Below are 16,006 nucleotides of genomic sequence, written 5' to 3'. Positions count from 1 at the left end.
TTCAGGGTTGAACTGTGGAGTCCTTGGTGCTCTCTGAGCTTGGTTGATTGCTTGCAGACCTTTCATTACCCATCTAGGTAACATCATCACTACCACTGAGAGTGAAGTCAACCAACTAAGTAAAGCAGGGCAGAGGGCTAAAGACCTGGCTTCCTTTTGATGGGGAAGGGGCTTCCCAGATTCCTGGTCTTCCCTTGCGTCACGGAAAACGGGTGCGGGGTTTCCGTCTGGCGGAGCCGACAGCCCCGGCAGCAGCGCTGCGTGGCTGCCTGGAAGAATCCGGAGGGACGCCCCACAGCTGCACGAGCCACGCGACAAAGGCTCTCGGCCCGCAGCGCGCTGCCTTTGCCCACGCGGGGAAGAGCTTCGGGGGCGGGACCACCCGCTCGCTGAAGGCGGCTTCTTTGCTGCCGCCGCTCCCCGCCTCCTTGCGCTCCCTCTCGCGGCTCGCCTGCACTTCCTCGCCTGCCTGCTGGAGCAGCGCGCGTCAGCACGCACTTCGCCCGCCTCGCCAGTGTGGGAATGTGGCGGCGGCCGCCGCGAGGAGCCCAAAGCTCGGGGACCTGACGAGCACATGCTTCGCGCCGCCAGCTCCCTCCGTGTCTTCCGCCTCGCCCGGGAGGCTGCGAAGGAGGAACCGCGGCATGAAGAAGAAGGCGACGGCGGGCGCGGTGGCAGCACCACCAGCAGCTGCGCTCGCGGCGGCGGCGGCGGCAGCGGTGGCAAGACGCCGCGTTGCCCGCTCTCGTCAAGCATGTTGAGGCGTTCCAGAAGGTAAGTCCTGGCCGCGGCGGAAAGTTTCCTGCTCCGAGGCAAAGCGAATGGCGGGAGCATCTCTTTTCCAAAGTACCCTTTGAGCAGCTATTGAAAATCTTGCCTCTAAAGAATTTGCCCGAGCGAGGAGATCTTCGTCTTCTTTTTCTGCTGCGGTGCCTGTCATTCTTTCACCCTTGGAGAGTTTGTCCGACAAAGTAACTGAGATGCGTGCCATGCTGGGCACATAGCTCTTTCCATGGGGCTTTCTCGTTTTCTCAAGGGAAAACAGCGTGCACATTTGCCTCAGAAGGGGGGAAGCCCCCACTGTAATACCGGTTGAGAAACAGGGCATGGAGCTAACAATCTCGGTGGCCAAAGCGATATTCCTTTTGCCGACACTCCTGCGCTGAATAGACATTATTAACTCGGAAGTAAAAGGTCGGTTAGAACGGAGTGGATTTGTTGAAATGAGACCGCACCGGAGCGCAGTCAAACCGCGGCTGAAAGAAGAGGAGACTGCAGAAGAAAGAGACTAGGCAGAAGGCGCATTCTGTACATGCCCCGGAGCTATGCGGGTCCTCGTGGTTGAGTTTCAGTCCAGGGCTGAGCTTACCCATTTTGCTGACTGAAGACTTCCGTGTTGTGTGCATTCAGGGCGGAGGGAGGAGAAGGAGGAATGAGATTCCTTCTGCCAGTCTTGTGTTTGCTCCAGCCTTTGACGTTTTTGAAGGAGCTGGTGTGCAGGTGTACAAGGTGGTGATGGCAGTGTATGTGTGTGTGTGTGTGTTTATGAAACGGGCAAGGAGAGGAAAAGTCAAGCCAGCTTTAGGTATTACTCTTTAGCACTTGCTGCCCTTAAACTAGGTGCAGGTCTCATATGAACACAACAGAGGCTGATACCACAACCTGCTAACCCCATAAATCATGGCTGAAAAATGATGGCTAACCCAAAGCCCAACAGATATGAAGCCTTGGCGTGCTGTGTGAGCAAAGCCATTGTGGTTTGTTAAAGATACTTGATGGCTTAATATGTGGTATGAATAAAGCTATGATCTCATAATGTTTGAGAACTGGAGTGCCAGATGGGGGACACAGCCATAAGAAGTGCCTAAGGATGCACAACTGAGTTTTCCCTATTTCAGTTGTCTTGTTACAGCTATCTTGCTGTCTGATTTTCCCTTCATTTCTATGCAGTTTAACCTTTATTGTTGCTCCCTGCAGTTTTCTTATTCCCTGCTCCAGCTTTTTAGACTGTGTAGTGCTTGGGTTTCTCATGGATAATTATTTTCTTGGGGGGAGGTGGAATCTGGATTCTCTCCCCTCTCTGCCACCACCTGTATAATTTTCAGAAACTTTCCCAGTGTCTTATGATCTGCTTAACTCAAATTTAAGAAACAAAACTACTTTTCTAAAAAAAAAAGAAAAAAAGCCATTCACGTGCTGCCTGAATAAACATTTTTTATTCCCTCCTCCCTCTGCCTTCAGTAGCCACAGATTATTGAACTGAAATATTTGGTTAGGACAGTTCTAGCTCACGTTTAATTTGTGGATTGCATGGCTGCAACATGTAGCTGTGATTTCTGAAGAGGAATCCATGGCTGTGAAGAGGAATTGGACCAAACTGTGGCAGGTGTGTTTGTGAACAGCCTCTTGTTAGGATGGCTCTGGGTTATTTTCAGGTACAGAATACCAGTTGCAGAGAAAAAGCAGAACACCAAGAGAGTGCCGCTATGTCATGCCTCGAAGGAGGCTCCTCTGATGTTTTTAAGAAGGGAAATATAATGAAAACGTGTTTAGGATGGGTATCTAAACAAATGCAGAAGTTTATTTGGAAATTATTTAAAGACCTTAACATCTGTATTGTATATCCCCTTCACTTTTCTTTTAAAATGTAGGGATTGAAAACTCTTCCACTATCTATCTATGCAGAGGAAGAATCTCCTAGGTTACTTCATTTCATGAAACAATGCATATTTAGAATGGGGAAAATGTATGTAGAGAGAAGAAAAAAGATAGTCACCAATAACTGCATGGCAATTCTGATCAGTAAACGTCAGGGGAAATGATTACACTATTTCAGTAATTCCAAGGTTACACTCCTTTAAAACTAGATATCTTCTTCCTGACCCATATCCATTCCACCACTCTTTGGCCTTTGCTAAGCACTTTGTGTTGGCTCCTTGCTAGTGACAAACTAGATTTAAAATAAAATACCCAAGGTTAATGAAGCAGTTAAGTCTAGGTCCATGAAGAGCTTTCATACCATAGGACCTCTCAGTGGCTGAATTTTTCAGGAAGCTCATTACTTTCCATCTGCCTTCTTGGTGTATGAAGTTCCAGCTATTAAATGCAGGGCACTTCCAGATGGACAATTTTTTACTGCTGCCAGTCAAAAAGTATTGCAGAGGTCTTCTGCCTTTTCCTCCTTAATGGATTTTTCTCCCATTAAGAGAGGGCATCGGTGGTGGTGGCGGCAGGGAGGAGGATTGTTACAAATGGAGAATGAAGTCTGTAAAATTCCATGGATGAGTCAGGGTGATTGTGTGATAGGTAATGCCCTATAAGATGCTTTAGCAAAAACTGATACTTGACTGAGTTTAACAGTCCATAAAAATTAGTTCCTTGTGTTATATTTTGTTGCAAGAGGTAGGACATATGAGGAAATAGCCCACAAGGTTAAACAATCATATTGTAGAAAGAAGATAATATTGGCATTCAGATACGGGCAGTAAGTTAAAGCTTCTCAACTGATCTGCAGGAGCATCTGCCTGCCAAAAAAGCAAATGTAGTATGGCTCTGTCTTTTAACTAACTTGTAGAAGCCTCATGATTTTGATTTAGCTATTTAGTTTCTAAGTTTAAATGTACTGTGGATGTTTTAATATTTTTCTTCTATCATGTGAGCCAGCAAGAGTCACCAGATTGTAACAGGATATAAATAAATACTCATCTTCTAGGTCTGCTGAAAACTGAACATGGTTTTTTCCTCCTGCTTATTTCAGTGGATGGTTTCTTTTATCGATGTAGCTTAGATACTTTCTTTGTTTTCTCTAGGGACACTTGATGATTCTAGATCTTGAAGGCCACTGATGTGAATTCATTGGTGCCACCATGACTGAAGCCCTTCTCTCAATTGTCCTGAATATGACTGAAACCCATGCAGTGGCTAACAATGTGACCAGCAATGCCACTAGCAAATGTTCCTTGACCAAAACTGGCTTTCAGTTCTATTACTTGCCAGCTGTCTACATTGTAGTCTTCATCACTGGATTCCTGGGCAACAGTGTGGCCATCTGGATGTTTGTCTTCCACATGAGGCCGTGGAGTGGCATCTCAGTTTACATGTTTAACTTGGCCCTAGCAGACTTCTTGTATGTCCTGACGCTCCCTGCCCTGATCTTTTACTACTTCAATCAAACTGACTGGATCTTTGGAGATTTCATGTGCAAGCTACAGAGATTTATCTTCCATGTCAATCTATATGGAAGCATCTTATTCCTCACATGCATCAGTGTGCACAGATACACTGGTGTGGTATATCCTTTAAAATCATTAGGGAGACTGAAAAAAAAGAATGCTGTTTATATCAGTACCCTGGTCTGGTTTATTGTGGTAGTGGGAATCTCTCCCATCTTCTTTTACTCTGGGACTGAGGTAAGGAAAGTCAAAACCATGGCGTGCTATGACACAACAGTAGATAACTACCTGCGGAGTTACTTCATTTACAGCATGTGTACCACTGTCTTCTTGTTTTGCATCCCATTCATTCTGATCCTTGGTTGCTATGGATTAATCGTGAAAGCACTGATTTACAAAGATTTAGACAATTCCCCGCTCAGGAGGAAATCAATTTACTTGGTTATTATAGTGTTGGCAGTATTTGCTGTGTCTTATCTTCCTTTCCACGTGATGAAAAACTTGAATCTACGCGCCCGGCTGGATTTTCAGACTCCGGAAATGTGTGCGTTTAACAACAGGGTTTATGCTACCTACCAAGTAACTCGAGGGCTAGCGAGTCTCAACAGCTGCGTGGATCCTATACTATATTTTTTGGCAGGAGACACTTTTCGGAGAAGGCTCTCCAGGGCAACTCGGAAAGCCTCAAGACGAAGTGAGCTCAATGTGCAATCCAAAAGTGAAGATATGACTCTGAGTATTTTATCTGAGTGCAAACAAAATGGAGACACAAGCTTGTGAATGGTTCCTTTTCCCTTCCCTTCCCTTCCCTTCCCTTCCCTTCCCTTCCCTTCCCTTCCCTTCCCTTCCCTTCCCTTCCCTTCCCTTCCCTTCTTTTATTTTTATTTTTGTAAACACTCTCTATCCTTCACTATCCCACCTATTTTTAATCCTTATAGTACTGATTTTGTGCATTAAAAAAAACCCCAAACCATAACCAGTGAAGAACATATGAGCATATGTGTGTGTGTGTGTGTTAAACCATCCTCTGTTTGCCTAAAAAGACTTTGAGGAAAGTAAGTGAAATTTAAATATTTTTAATGAGAAAAAATCAGAAAAGTGTCTGAAATATGAATTTAATGGATACCTTGGTGGCATGTACAATTTAAAGAGAGAAGGGATTAGGAGTCTGTGTCCTTATATCTAAGCACGTGCTTGACTTAAAACCTGAGAAATATTTGTGAGAAATCAAATATCTGTTTAAGATCCAACTCTACTTTCCTATCTCCAAATCTCTTGCTTGTTCATTGCTGTGGTCCTAGGATGGGAGGATCTATGGATGCCAGTCCCAGTGTAGGTTAATGCAAAACCCTCAAGATTATTGCATCTCATTACATTCATTGAAAACAACAAGAAAAGCCCTTCCAGGGATGCCAAGAAGTTGGCCGCATTTTACTCAGTTAATCAATAACAAATAAGCCTGCTCTTAGTTCTTTATTTTATTGAAGTTGAATTTGGTTTAATAATTAACTCAATGCATATTAGCCAGTTTGATTTTTTTTTTTTTTAATATTGATTTGGGGTACTTTCCTAATGTGCTTGTAAGCTCCCTTATTGCAGCAGTTCTGGGTAGAGAATTAAATTTCTGTGCACTTTTGCACAGTGCACTTTCACACTGTGGACTCACACTGAGAATCCATTATCATTTATTTTGTGATTCCTTCTAGCTGATCTATCAAAGCAGATGATGTTTCCTCCCAAGTGTGTACCGATGTACTGTAGACGGTAGGACTTTGCAGCACTTTGGATTTGATTCCAAGAAGGTGTTTCAAAACAAGGTCCCAGGAATAATCTGGCTACTCTTAAGACTTGTAGACTGGAGCTGTGTTTGGGCTGTCTGTGGCCAAAACATCTTTATGGAACTGAACCTGAATCATTGCACAGTCCTAACAGTCATTCCCAACCCGGTGTCCTCCAGTTATAGAGAGACAGCTACCCTGAAACTGTCATCCAACATACCTGGAAGCATTCATATTAGGGAAGGTTGATATGAATGTACTAGTACTTAGTATAGGCAATAGTGTAGCATTCCCCCACCACTGTCACATACAGGATTCAGGTTTTAGCATATGTTGGAAACCATGAGAAAACAGTTATGTCCATATCGTGTGAAAGCTAAATCCTTTGCTTTGGGTTGATAAAAATACTCGCATGGCTAGGGCTCGGGCAATCCAGTCAGGCTTTTTTTTTTTTTTTTGATATGCCTTTCCCACATGCCTTGACATTTATTTGCCGGAATATAAATCCTGTCAATTAGCAGCACAAAAGTCAGGCATAACTACTTTTTTGTTGTCTAAATCACTGTGTTATTTTCAGAAGGCATGTCCTCAAAGCCTTTAAAAATCTCTCACCATAGCAAATATAGCATATCTCCTCCACTTAAGAGATGCAATTCCTATGCAGCAATTTAGATCATTGTCTAATTTTGGAGTTGGTCTCAGTTTTTTCACTGGGTAAAATAATGAAGCTTATCTAACAGGCTGTATTTTTGACAGCATAAAGACAGGCATTTGATTTATTTTTAGCTTTAATTTGCTTGTGTTAATCTAAAGCACTTTGCATGACAACAGCTGTTTTTTGGGGAAATCGTTTACTTCTCTAGTATATGCTTTGGTTTTTTTTCCAGAATAAGTAAAAACCGCTATTACTTTTGATGACTGGAAAAATCATGCATTATTTAAGTTTCACATCAATTTAAGAAAGACCTGGTGCCCTACTCCCCATTCCTGGAATTTAGGAATTCATGCAGTCTGAGGGAGAGAAGGCTTGCTGATCAGAAAGTGAGAATGCCATCTCAGAAAGGCTGCCTACATGGATCGAAATCCATCTGATTTAGATTTATAAGGAAGATTTTCAGGCCTTCCCAGCCAATGCATGAAAAGTCACCAAGGGCATGAGCATGGCCTCACACTTTCCTGTTAATGCAATCAGAGTCGTATGTAGATTAAATTAGTGTTTCTCAACCCCATCAACTTTAAGATGCATGGACTTCAACTCCCAGAATTCCCCAGGCAGCATGTTGGTTGGGGAATTCTGGCAGTTGAGGTCCACACATCTTAAAGTTGCTGAGGCTGAGAAACACTGGGTTAAATGCTTGAATAGGGTTCCCCAGATCTTCAGATGCGGATGTGTTTGAATTAGTTCTTAATCAGTTCTTCACTCCCATCCTAAGTGAGTTTTAAACTCTTAAGGACATGCCTGAATTTGTTTACGTTCAATTTTTCATCATCAAACAGCATGGGTTTTAAAATAGTCAGGACATTAATCTCTCTGTGAAGTGCCAACATCTAATGCACACTTTGACAGGGCCATTTTAGTGGTGGTGTCTAATTATTGGAAATCATTACCATGGGAATCCCACTGAGTATCTTTCATGTTAATTTCAAGTTGACAGGTGAAGACCTTTCTGTTTACATAGTTTTCAGCCTGCTATGATTATTGATCTCTGCAGTTGGTTTTCATTCTATTATGTTGGTTGCTGCTTTTTAACTTGTTCTTGTTTTCAATCTGCTTGATTAATTTGTTGTTTTCTTACATTTTTGCGATGTGCTCAATTTAGACTTATAAACCTGGGATACAAGATTTGGACTACAAAGCTCTGGACACTCATGAGATGGCAATTCAGAGACCCAGAAAACTATTTCTTTGCTACAATCTAATGGTTGTCCAGAGGCTTGCCGTGAAACCTATAGCATTTAATAAACTTTTATCCTATTCACGATCACGTTAATGCATGCCAAGGTATGATGTATGTATCAGATGGGGGCAGAAAAGTATAATTGTGGAAAAGAAGAATGTAAAGGAAAAGCCATCTAAACAGGGTCGAAAACAACATATCATGTAAGCTACCAGTCAATGAATTAACAAGCACATACTTAAGATGTGAACTTGAAAAACAAACAATTTGAACCAAAGTCATATTTACATTGATTAATATTCTAAAATATATCTGAAAAAGAGTTTTGCTCTAGCAACCAATGCTTTAAATTGGTTTATTTATAATTCTTTGTGTACAAAATGAACAAGCTGTATAATTCTATAAATGGTTTTAGCAAGTCCTGACAGAAATCCATAATTTACAGGAAGAATATAAAGAATCTATTTTTATCTTGCTTATTAATACTCAGTAGCCTGCATATGAGCAAGAATTGCTCTAAAAGTCTCTTGGCAAAACTTCAAAATATCTCAAACATAAATCAAAAATCTATGGAATCTGCAAAATCTATTTATTTTACATATGAACAGTGGTGTTATGGATTTCAGAATGCATCTTATTTCTAGATCAAAAACTGAGTTGGGCATTTCTGAGCTAAGGCATTCTTCCCCAATATAGTAATATAGTGGTAAGATAAGTTTCTCCATCAACCCAAGGCAGCATGGCTATTGGCTATCTTGGCTGGGAAAGATGGGAGGTCAAGGCCAGTACATCTGAAAGCATCAAGTGGGGGAAGGCTAATCTGTGTATAACAACATGTAATTTTAAGATATAATCCTCTGTTCTGTTACCTGAAAGGAAATACCAATGAAACTTATAGTTGAATCAAAGTTGCACTTAAAAAAAACAACTTCTAAACCTATTGTACAAAGATTGAACTATATAAAATGCAGTTGCATAAGGTCACAGCTCAAATATTGTTGCATATGCATGTCAAACTATTTCTTAACAGGCAATTTCAAGCAAATTAAAAGGTCAAGACATTTGGAATCTGGGTAAATAAATGACATTTTTTTTATTTTCTTTTGTGATTAATCAATTATATTAAGGCTCTTTTTGAGTATCAGTGGGAAGTGAAAAGTCTTCCATGTCATTGAGAACTGTAGTATTTTTAAACTAAATTTAACTGAGACATGTCTTTTGGAACACAGCAATTGAATTAACAGAATTATAGAATGGACTTTTAAAATTTCTTAATCTGAATGTTTAATGGATGGAAATTGGGGAGGTAAAAAATGTCCCAAGTCCATTGCAACTTGCTAAGTTTCCCCCATCAAATCTGGCAAAATGTTTGGAATTCTGCAGCAAGTTTGTTCAGAATTCCAGTTGTTTTCACTTGTTCATTAAAGCTCAGTTTGGCAATGATAATTCTCCTGTAGAGGTAGATTTAAACCACCTTTTAGATTAGGTCACCTATGAGCCAGGAAGATTGTCTGGATACCTGAAGAATCTTTACATCCCAATATCAAGGGCATTGTCTAGTAAAAACAGTAGTTACATTTTGAGTGACAGGACTGAATCTCTCTTAAAATCTGTCAAAACAACAAAAGAGGTATTAGGCAGGTTATTTTATCTCAGAATATAATGGGGCACTTCCCAATTTCTGGGTGTTATCTGTAAGAATCAAGAATCACTACCTAGAGTTCAGATGTAGCCTGCTGATATTTTTGTCATATGGAAATCTCAGAAAAATATAAATTAAGTTTATTCAATAGATTTAAGATTCACTAAGAATATGACATAATTCATTCCTCCAAGAAGATGGGTAAAATTAGAGAAAATGCTTTTTGCTCATGTCTTAAGATCACTGTTCACCTCTATCAAATTAAATTGGCTTCTAAAATCTGACCTAATTTCAGGAACAGCTTCTGATTCAATGCAGCCAAAAGTAAGAAAAGAGAAAGGAGATACCTATTGCCTTTAACTGCTAACTGAATACTCAGAACCTACCTGATGTTTCATATGCTCGCACTGTCATGAACCACTAATAATTTTTTTAGAGGCCCAGATCATGATGCATCTTTTGAAAGACTCTGATCTCAGGGTTACGAAGCAAAGCATGGGGATGTTTATTTCGAATAGGATCTTTATTTCAAATAGTTTTGTGGGATTAGCAAATCCTTGGATGGATGTAGTCATTGTTAGACTACTGAATCATAGAACTAGAACAGGCCATATAGATTCCTGAAAGCAATTATTAACGCTCAGTACAGGAATCCAGATTATAGCATCTGTGACAGATGGCTATTCATTAAAGCTGTGCATGCTTAAAAAATGGTTTGGATAAAGTGCTTCAGACCTTATGTAAGCAGAGCTCTTCTCCATGATACGTTGAAGGGGTCCAACATTTTTTTAGGTTTCCACATAAGCCTGGAAAATGCTGCTGCTGTTTTAAGGAATTTACTTGTCAAAGGTTAGGTGATTCTTAAAGCAGCCGCAGTTGATTGCACTATCAAGACAGACTTTTTCAGACTTTATTATTCTTCATCCTCCATGTTGCATGATAGAGAACAGGTCTAGGATCTTCTGTGTGTCATCCCTTTAGGTATTGAAGAGTGTTGCCAGTTCACCTTTACACTTTTCAAAGCTAAATGTAACTGGTTCCTCCTAGAACAAAGCTTGAATAACATAAGACCCACTGATCTCTGTCTGTTTTAATGCTATTTTGCATGGCATCTCTATGTTTGATCCATATCTTATTGATTCTCTGGTGCCATGCTTGTTTAATGCTATAATCAACACTGCTATATTGCTTCTAGAAATATAGCCAATCATATGATGAAAATGGGCTTCATATAACTTGTCATTAAAATATACTTCACAGTAAACATTTTCAGTAGAGACAAGGAAGCACTTGCAACATGCATGTATCTCTCTGTGTATCCACATGTACACACAGAGAGAGTCCTGCTACAGATTTTTGCTTACTTAGTAGTCTATGAGCATATGAGGCAATACATTGGTAGAATATGTGAGCATATGTGGCAATACAGAGGTGGTAGCCATACATATCACACCCAACTTCTCTTGCTAGCTCCATCACTGATTTTCATGCTCAAGATGGTTTCCCCAAATACAAAAGCAATAGCAAAACCTATATTTTGGAGAACGCTTTCTTATGGGCCAGAACCTTGGTTGATGGTATTTATGGAATTCTACTGGAGAATTAATGGTTATACATATAATCCTTCTAATTTGTTCACCAGATGTGAAGGGACAGTCTGACTGTCCACTGTCCAGTCCAGTCTGACAGTCTGAGTGTCCACTCATCAATGTTTCTTATGATCTGACTCAGTATATTCCTTAAGGCTATGAATTTGGTGTTAAAGGAAAACATTAATATAGCCAACTGGTATCTAGGCATTAAACCAATGACCACAATCCTGGTTCCCCACTTTGTGTTTTTAATGCTGTGAGCAATAAGGGTTGTGCAAAATTTCAAAAATTTGAACCCAAATACTTTATTTCAATGAAGACTTATGTGAAGTACTCTTGAAAACCTGCTTTGACAAGCAATGTAGGCTCCCCATTTCTAATATTAAAATAAGTGGCTGAATTGCTTTGCTTTAAGGTCTTGTCCAGATGTCCTTGTAGCCAGAAAAGACTTGTGCATATCTGTACCACATGTACAGAATCTTCTAGCACCTTTTCCAGTCAGCTTCTGAAGTGTTGGATGAGTTTTGAGGCAACTCATTGAAGAGAATTGTGTTGTCTGATCATACACAGGCTTAGTGTACATCACTTGAATTGAATGGAAATGAATTAAATACAGAATGTAAAAATTAAGTTCACTCTCTTTAATGATCAAGCCAGGCAATTGTTATGATTTGGGTTCAGTTCTACTTTCAGAATTAATACTTGAAATCTTAAGTAAATTTAGATGTTATAGAAAGCAAAAAGCATATTTTTGGTGTGAAAATATGTATGGATTTGTCAAGCCCCCCACCCTACCCTCTGTTCATTTTTCCATTTTAAATATCATTGTTTTAAATTTGAAATTTTTACTTGTTTTTTATTCTTTTTTCCTCATTTTCAGAGCTCCTTATGGATAAAGGATATATTGTTAGAGACAACCTTGTATTCTCCAGCATTACAGCTCATATTAACCCTACCCAGTATGGCTAAAGGCCAGGAATCTTTTGAGAGTTATAATTAAGAACATTTGTAACATTTATAGGAACATTTATAAGGCAATAGATTGCCTTTTCCTAAATGTATAAATACATACAGACATACATAAAGCAAAGCACGTTTGGAATTTTCAGGCTACTATTTTTATTAGAGCTATCAGATCTGTGGTACAAAAAAATTCAGTTGGCTACTAGATTGCAGCAGAGAAACAGAAACTATAACTCTTTGCTGTCATCTAGCAGTCATCCAGATTTTAACAATTCAGATATGATAGCTTTAATTTTATAATTTTTTAAAAAAATTTAAACTAGCTGTCATGGCATGATGCATACACATTATATTTCCCCATCTTGATTAACATGTTCCATCCTACCCAATGATTTTTGGAAAGGAGTCTTATATTTCTTTAGATCTGAGGGCCATCTAAAAAGTAATAAACTTGTAATGGAACACTGTCTCTTCACTATGATTTGGCACTTATTGTTATTAGTGATATGGTTCAACAGGAAACCTCTTCAATTTTATTGTACTTAACTTGCTCACATGCCATTTATTATAAGAGGAATTTGATTTAAAGCAAGGATTTTTGGGGAAAACAATGACATATGTATGCTTATACCAGATACATCTTAGCTCCGGAAGAGTAGGTGGAGGGATTACTAGGAATTTCCACTGGATTTAGCATGTTGGAGATTGGTTTGCACCTCCCTCATCCTGGTTGATCTTTTGTGCAGGCGCTGTGGATGTCTCCCTAGATATGGTGTAACTTTGCTGCTACCTTGCTACCACCCCTTTTTTGGGTCTTCTGCATTCCTCTTCTATGGTCAGTGACTTTTCCCTTATTTGTAACACCTGTAGCAGATGCACAATTTTTCAGTTACTAATTTGCCCATGCTAGCTGGGAGAATATGAAAGTGAAAGGCCAAAATGTTATGGGGATCCCAGGGAGAAGAAGGTTATAACAAAAAACAGGGGGTGGGGTGGGAATCATTACTAATTCGTTGTAGTGACCCCAGGCCATGTTGAATTGTGTAGAATTTCAAGTTTTGGAAAGCAAGACCAACTTCAAATCCATAAATGTTTTGGGGAGATAAATTGTACACTTTCTCCTCATCTCGTACTTCAGAGGCTTGTTGGGAGGACAAAAATGGAGAAATCATAACATTTTCCCACCCCCCAAAAGCAATGTTTCACAATTTACAACATAAGCAGCTAATTAGATTTCATCTATGCCTTATTATTGCCCTAAGCTGAGTTTTGTAATAAAGCAATTTGCCATTTCTGAATTAAATTCTCCTTTCAAATATCTTGGAATCCAGGCTTTTAAAAAAAATAAATTATTTCTGTGTCCTGTGAATAAAGGCATGAAAGAGAGTTGTAGCAAAATAAATCCCAAACATTCACATGCCCTTTTTAGCAAGACAGCATCACCTTTACTATGCAGATTGGAAACTGAAGTGGAAGCTAAATTGCCAAGGGGTATATATTTACATAGCAATAGAGCAAAAATACATGTCTGTTCAGTGCTTTGGAGCTTGCCCTCTCAACTGCAAAATCTTTCATAGGGAAGGGGGCACAATTTAGCAGTCCAAGCAAAGTATACAGAGGACAAGCCACAAGTGTTTCCAATTAATATGAAGGAAATATGAAAAGGTGTAATTTATGTGCTAAATGTTTTACAGGTTTGGATTTTATAGTGTGTTTTCAAGTGCATATGTGAAAATGTTTTATTTTTCTACTTTTCTGTAATACTGTTGAGTAATTCAAGATTTATTGGTGATAACAGTGTCATTTGATTTGATTTGCCTAAAGAGACAGTGTTACTTGATATTTAAGCTTCTCAGGTTCTGTTGTGGAATAAAGCTAGTAGTAATTTAAGGAATAAAACAACAATTAACTGCATAATTCTTGAATAAAAAGATTGTCCATTTTTGTATAAAAAGTCTGTGTTGATTGCATGCAGTTTTTGTAAGGCATGCCAAATACCGTCTTGTAATATTTTAGTGGCAATAGAATTGAACTGCTTCCACAGAGTTTCTATCATTGTACTGAGCTACTTACAGAATAAACAAAATCCAATAAACACCAATTTGTTGGCTGCTACATTATTACAGCATTGCACTAAATGCAGAGATACTCATTTTGCAAATTCTATTAGATAGGAATGTGATTTTTTAAAAAAAGACCAAGGCTTGAAGATTATTGAGTTGAAATCCCTCCATTTCAGATGAGAAATCAGTCACAAGGCTGTCAATTATTTAATTTGTTTGATTAACACAGGTTGCTACTTATCAGACCCATTTTATTGTAAAAATGTATCTACAGAGACTAACATTCCATATTTAGAAGGAAAAAGATGGTTTTGTCTTATCAGAAAGCTTATCTCTGCCATTTAAATTGGGTGCTGAGTTTTATCAGCCTTTCTTTCCTTCTTTCCCTGATGCTCACTGTTCCTGCACTAAACTTCCTTTGAGGATTTAGAGATTTACTGGGGTAAAAAAAGGAAGATGGCCTGGAGGGCTTTGGTAATTAGGAGGGAAATCAGTGAAAATTATTCGTGCCAATAAAAAAGTAGAACTGCTTTGCTGAAACAGATTAACGTTGAATATTATTTTAGCTTAAACTATTATATGTTATAAATTTATAAATTATAAATTCTTTGAACTGAGGCTTTTTTTTAAGTAAACATGTGTAGGATTCCACTGTTAAAGTGCTGGAGGAGCTGGTCCCAATCTGATGCTGAAACTGGTCCTAATCTGATGCTTTCAGATATATCAGACAATAATTTCCATAAATCATAAGCAGTACAAGGCTGAAATAAAGAATGCAACAAAATAAAAAAAAAATTAAAATTAAAAAGGGGTTTGTTTCTTCATTTTGCCTCCTTGCCCCCTTCTGTACATGGAACTTAAAGTAATATAATTGTAGTTTGACACAGTGCAGAGTGTTTTGTTATATGAAAATACTTTCCAATTGTAATTTCACTGGAAATAAATACATACAGGTTCATATAAATCGTACAAAGCATTACAAATGGCCAACATTGTTCTGAGTGAATCTCAAAATTAAGTACCACCAACTCCAGATTTCTTCAAGGCACTGAAGATGATCCACAACTTCAGTAGTTGCTGATATTAGTGGCAGAACTAGTAGTAGTTCAATCTTTCTGAATTGCAGTACCCACATATTAGCTCATAAGATCCTGTTGTAAATTGGCTCTTGACATTTTGGGAACAAGCATAGCCACCCACCCACCATCTGATCACAGCCTTTGTGGTATACTCAGTAATTAACACATTATTGAATTCAAATTGAATATTTGAAAGAGGGGGGAGGGGAGGAGAGGGGAGGGGGAAGGAAGGAAGGAAGGAAGGAAGGAAGGAAGGAAGGAAGGAAGGAAGGAAGGAAGGAAGGAAGGAAGGAAGGAAGGAAGGAAGGAAGGAAGGAAGGAAGGATTTGCCACATAATATTAGTACAGAGGAATCATACATAAGCTACGTTTATGGATTCAGCAGCCAATCTTGCTCCCTCTGTCACTTTCTTAATCTGATCACTTAAATTAATTCCATGAAGATATGAGACATAGAAAAGGAATATTCATATATAAATAGAGCAAGGGTACATTGTTGGCATTTTAACTTCTGTTAAAAAGAATGGTGTAATAAGACCGCATTGTCACATATTAACATTGCCAGCATCAATCAGCAGTTAGAGAATGCACAAGTACTTCTCCTTTTTCCTTCTCCTTTCCACAGCCCCACAAGTGGTTTAGTCCCTATGTAGACCTCATGATGGAGGTGATGATGCTGATGTTTGCCTAAAGATTGCTTGTAAACAGAAGGGTTGGCTTCAACCTAGAACATTATGATTCAGAAGAGTCCTGCTGGTCCAGACTAAAGACCTACCTAATCCAACAATTTACTTCTGAAAGTGACCAAACATACATTAA

At 39.1% G+C, this 16,006-nt stretch overlaps 1 protein-coding gene across 1 annotated transcript; it reads left to right on the top strand.

Annotated features, from left to right (window-relative positions):
• Positions 1–417: 417 nt before the first annotated feature.
• Positions 418–14,614, top strand: P2RY1 (purinergic receptor P2Y1). Its single transcript, XM_007440076.4, has 2 exons — positions 418–774; positions 3,810–14,614. The coding sequence occupies exon 2, from the start codon at positions 3,867–3,869 to the stop codon at positions 4,950–4,952; it is 1,086 nt and encodes a 361-aa protein (XP_007440138.1). The 5' UTR covers positions 418–774; positions 3,810–3,866; the 3' UTR covers positions 4,953–14,614.
• Positions 14,615–16,006: the final 1,392 nt, after the last annotated feature.

The sequence above is a fragment of the Python bivittatus genome, unplaced genomic scaffold, assembly GCF_059951505.1.
Source record: "Python bivittatus isolate LINGU-HERP-01145 unplaced genomic scaffold, Pbiv_v1 ctg000980_np1212, whole genome shotgun sequence".
NCBI lineage: Eukaryota > Metazoa > Chordata > Lepidosauria > Squamata > Pythonidae > Python > Python bivittatus.
This window is presented reverse-complemented; position numbering and strand designations above follow the sequence as displayed.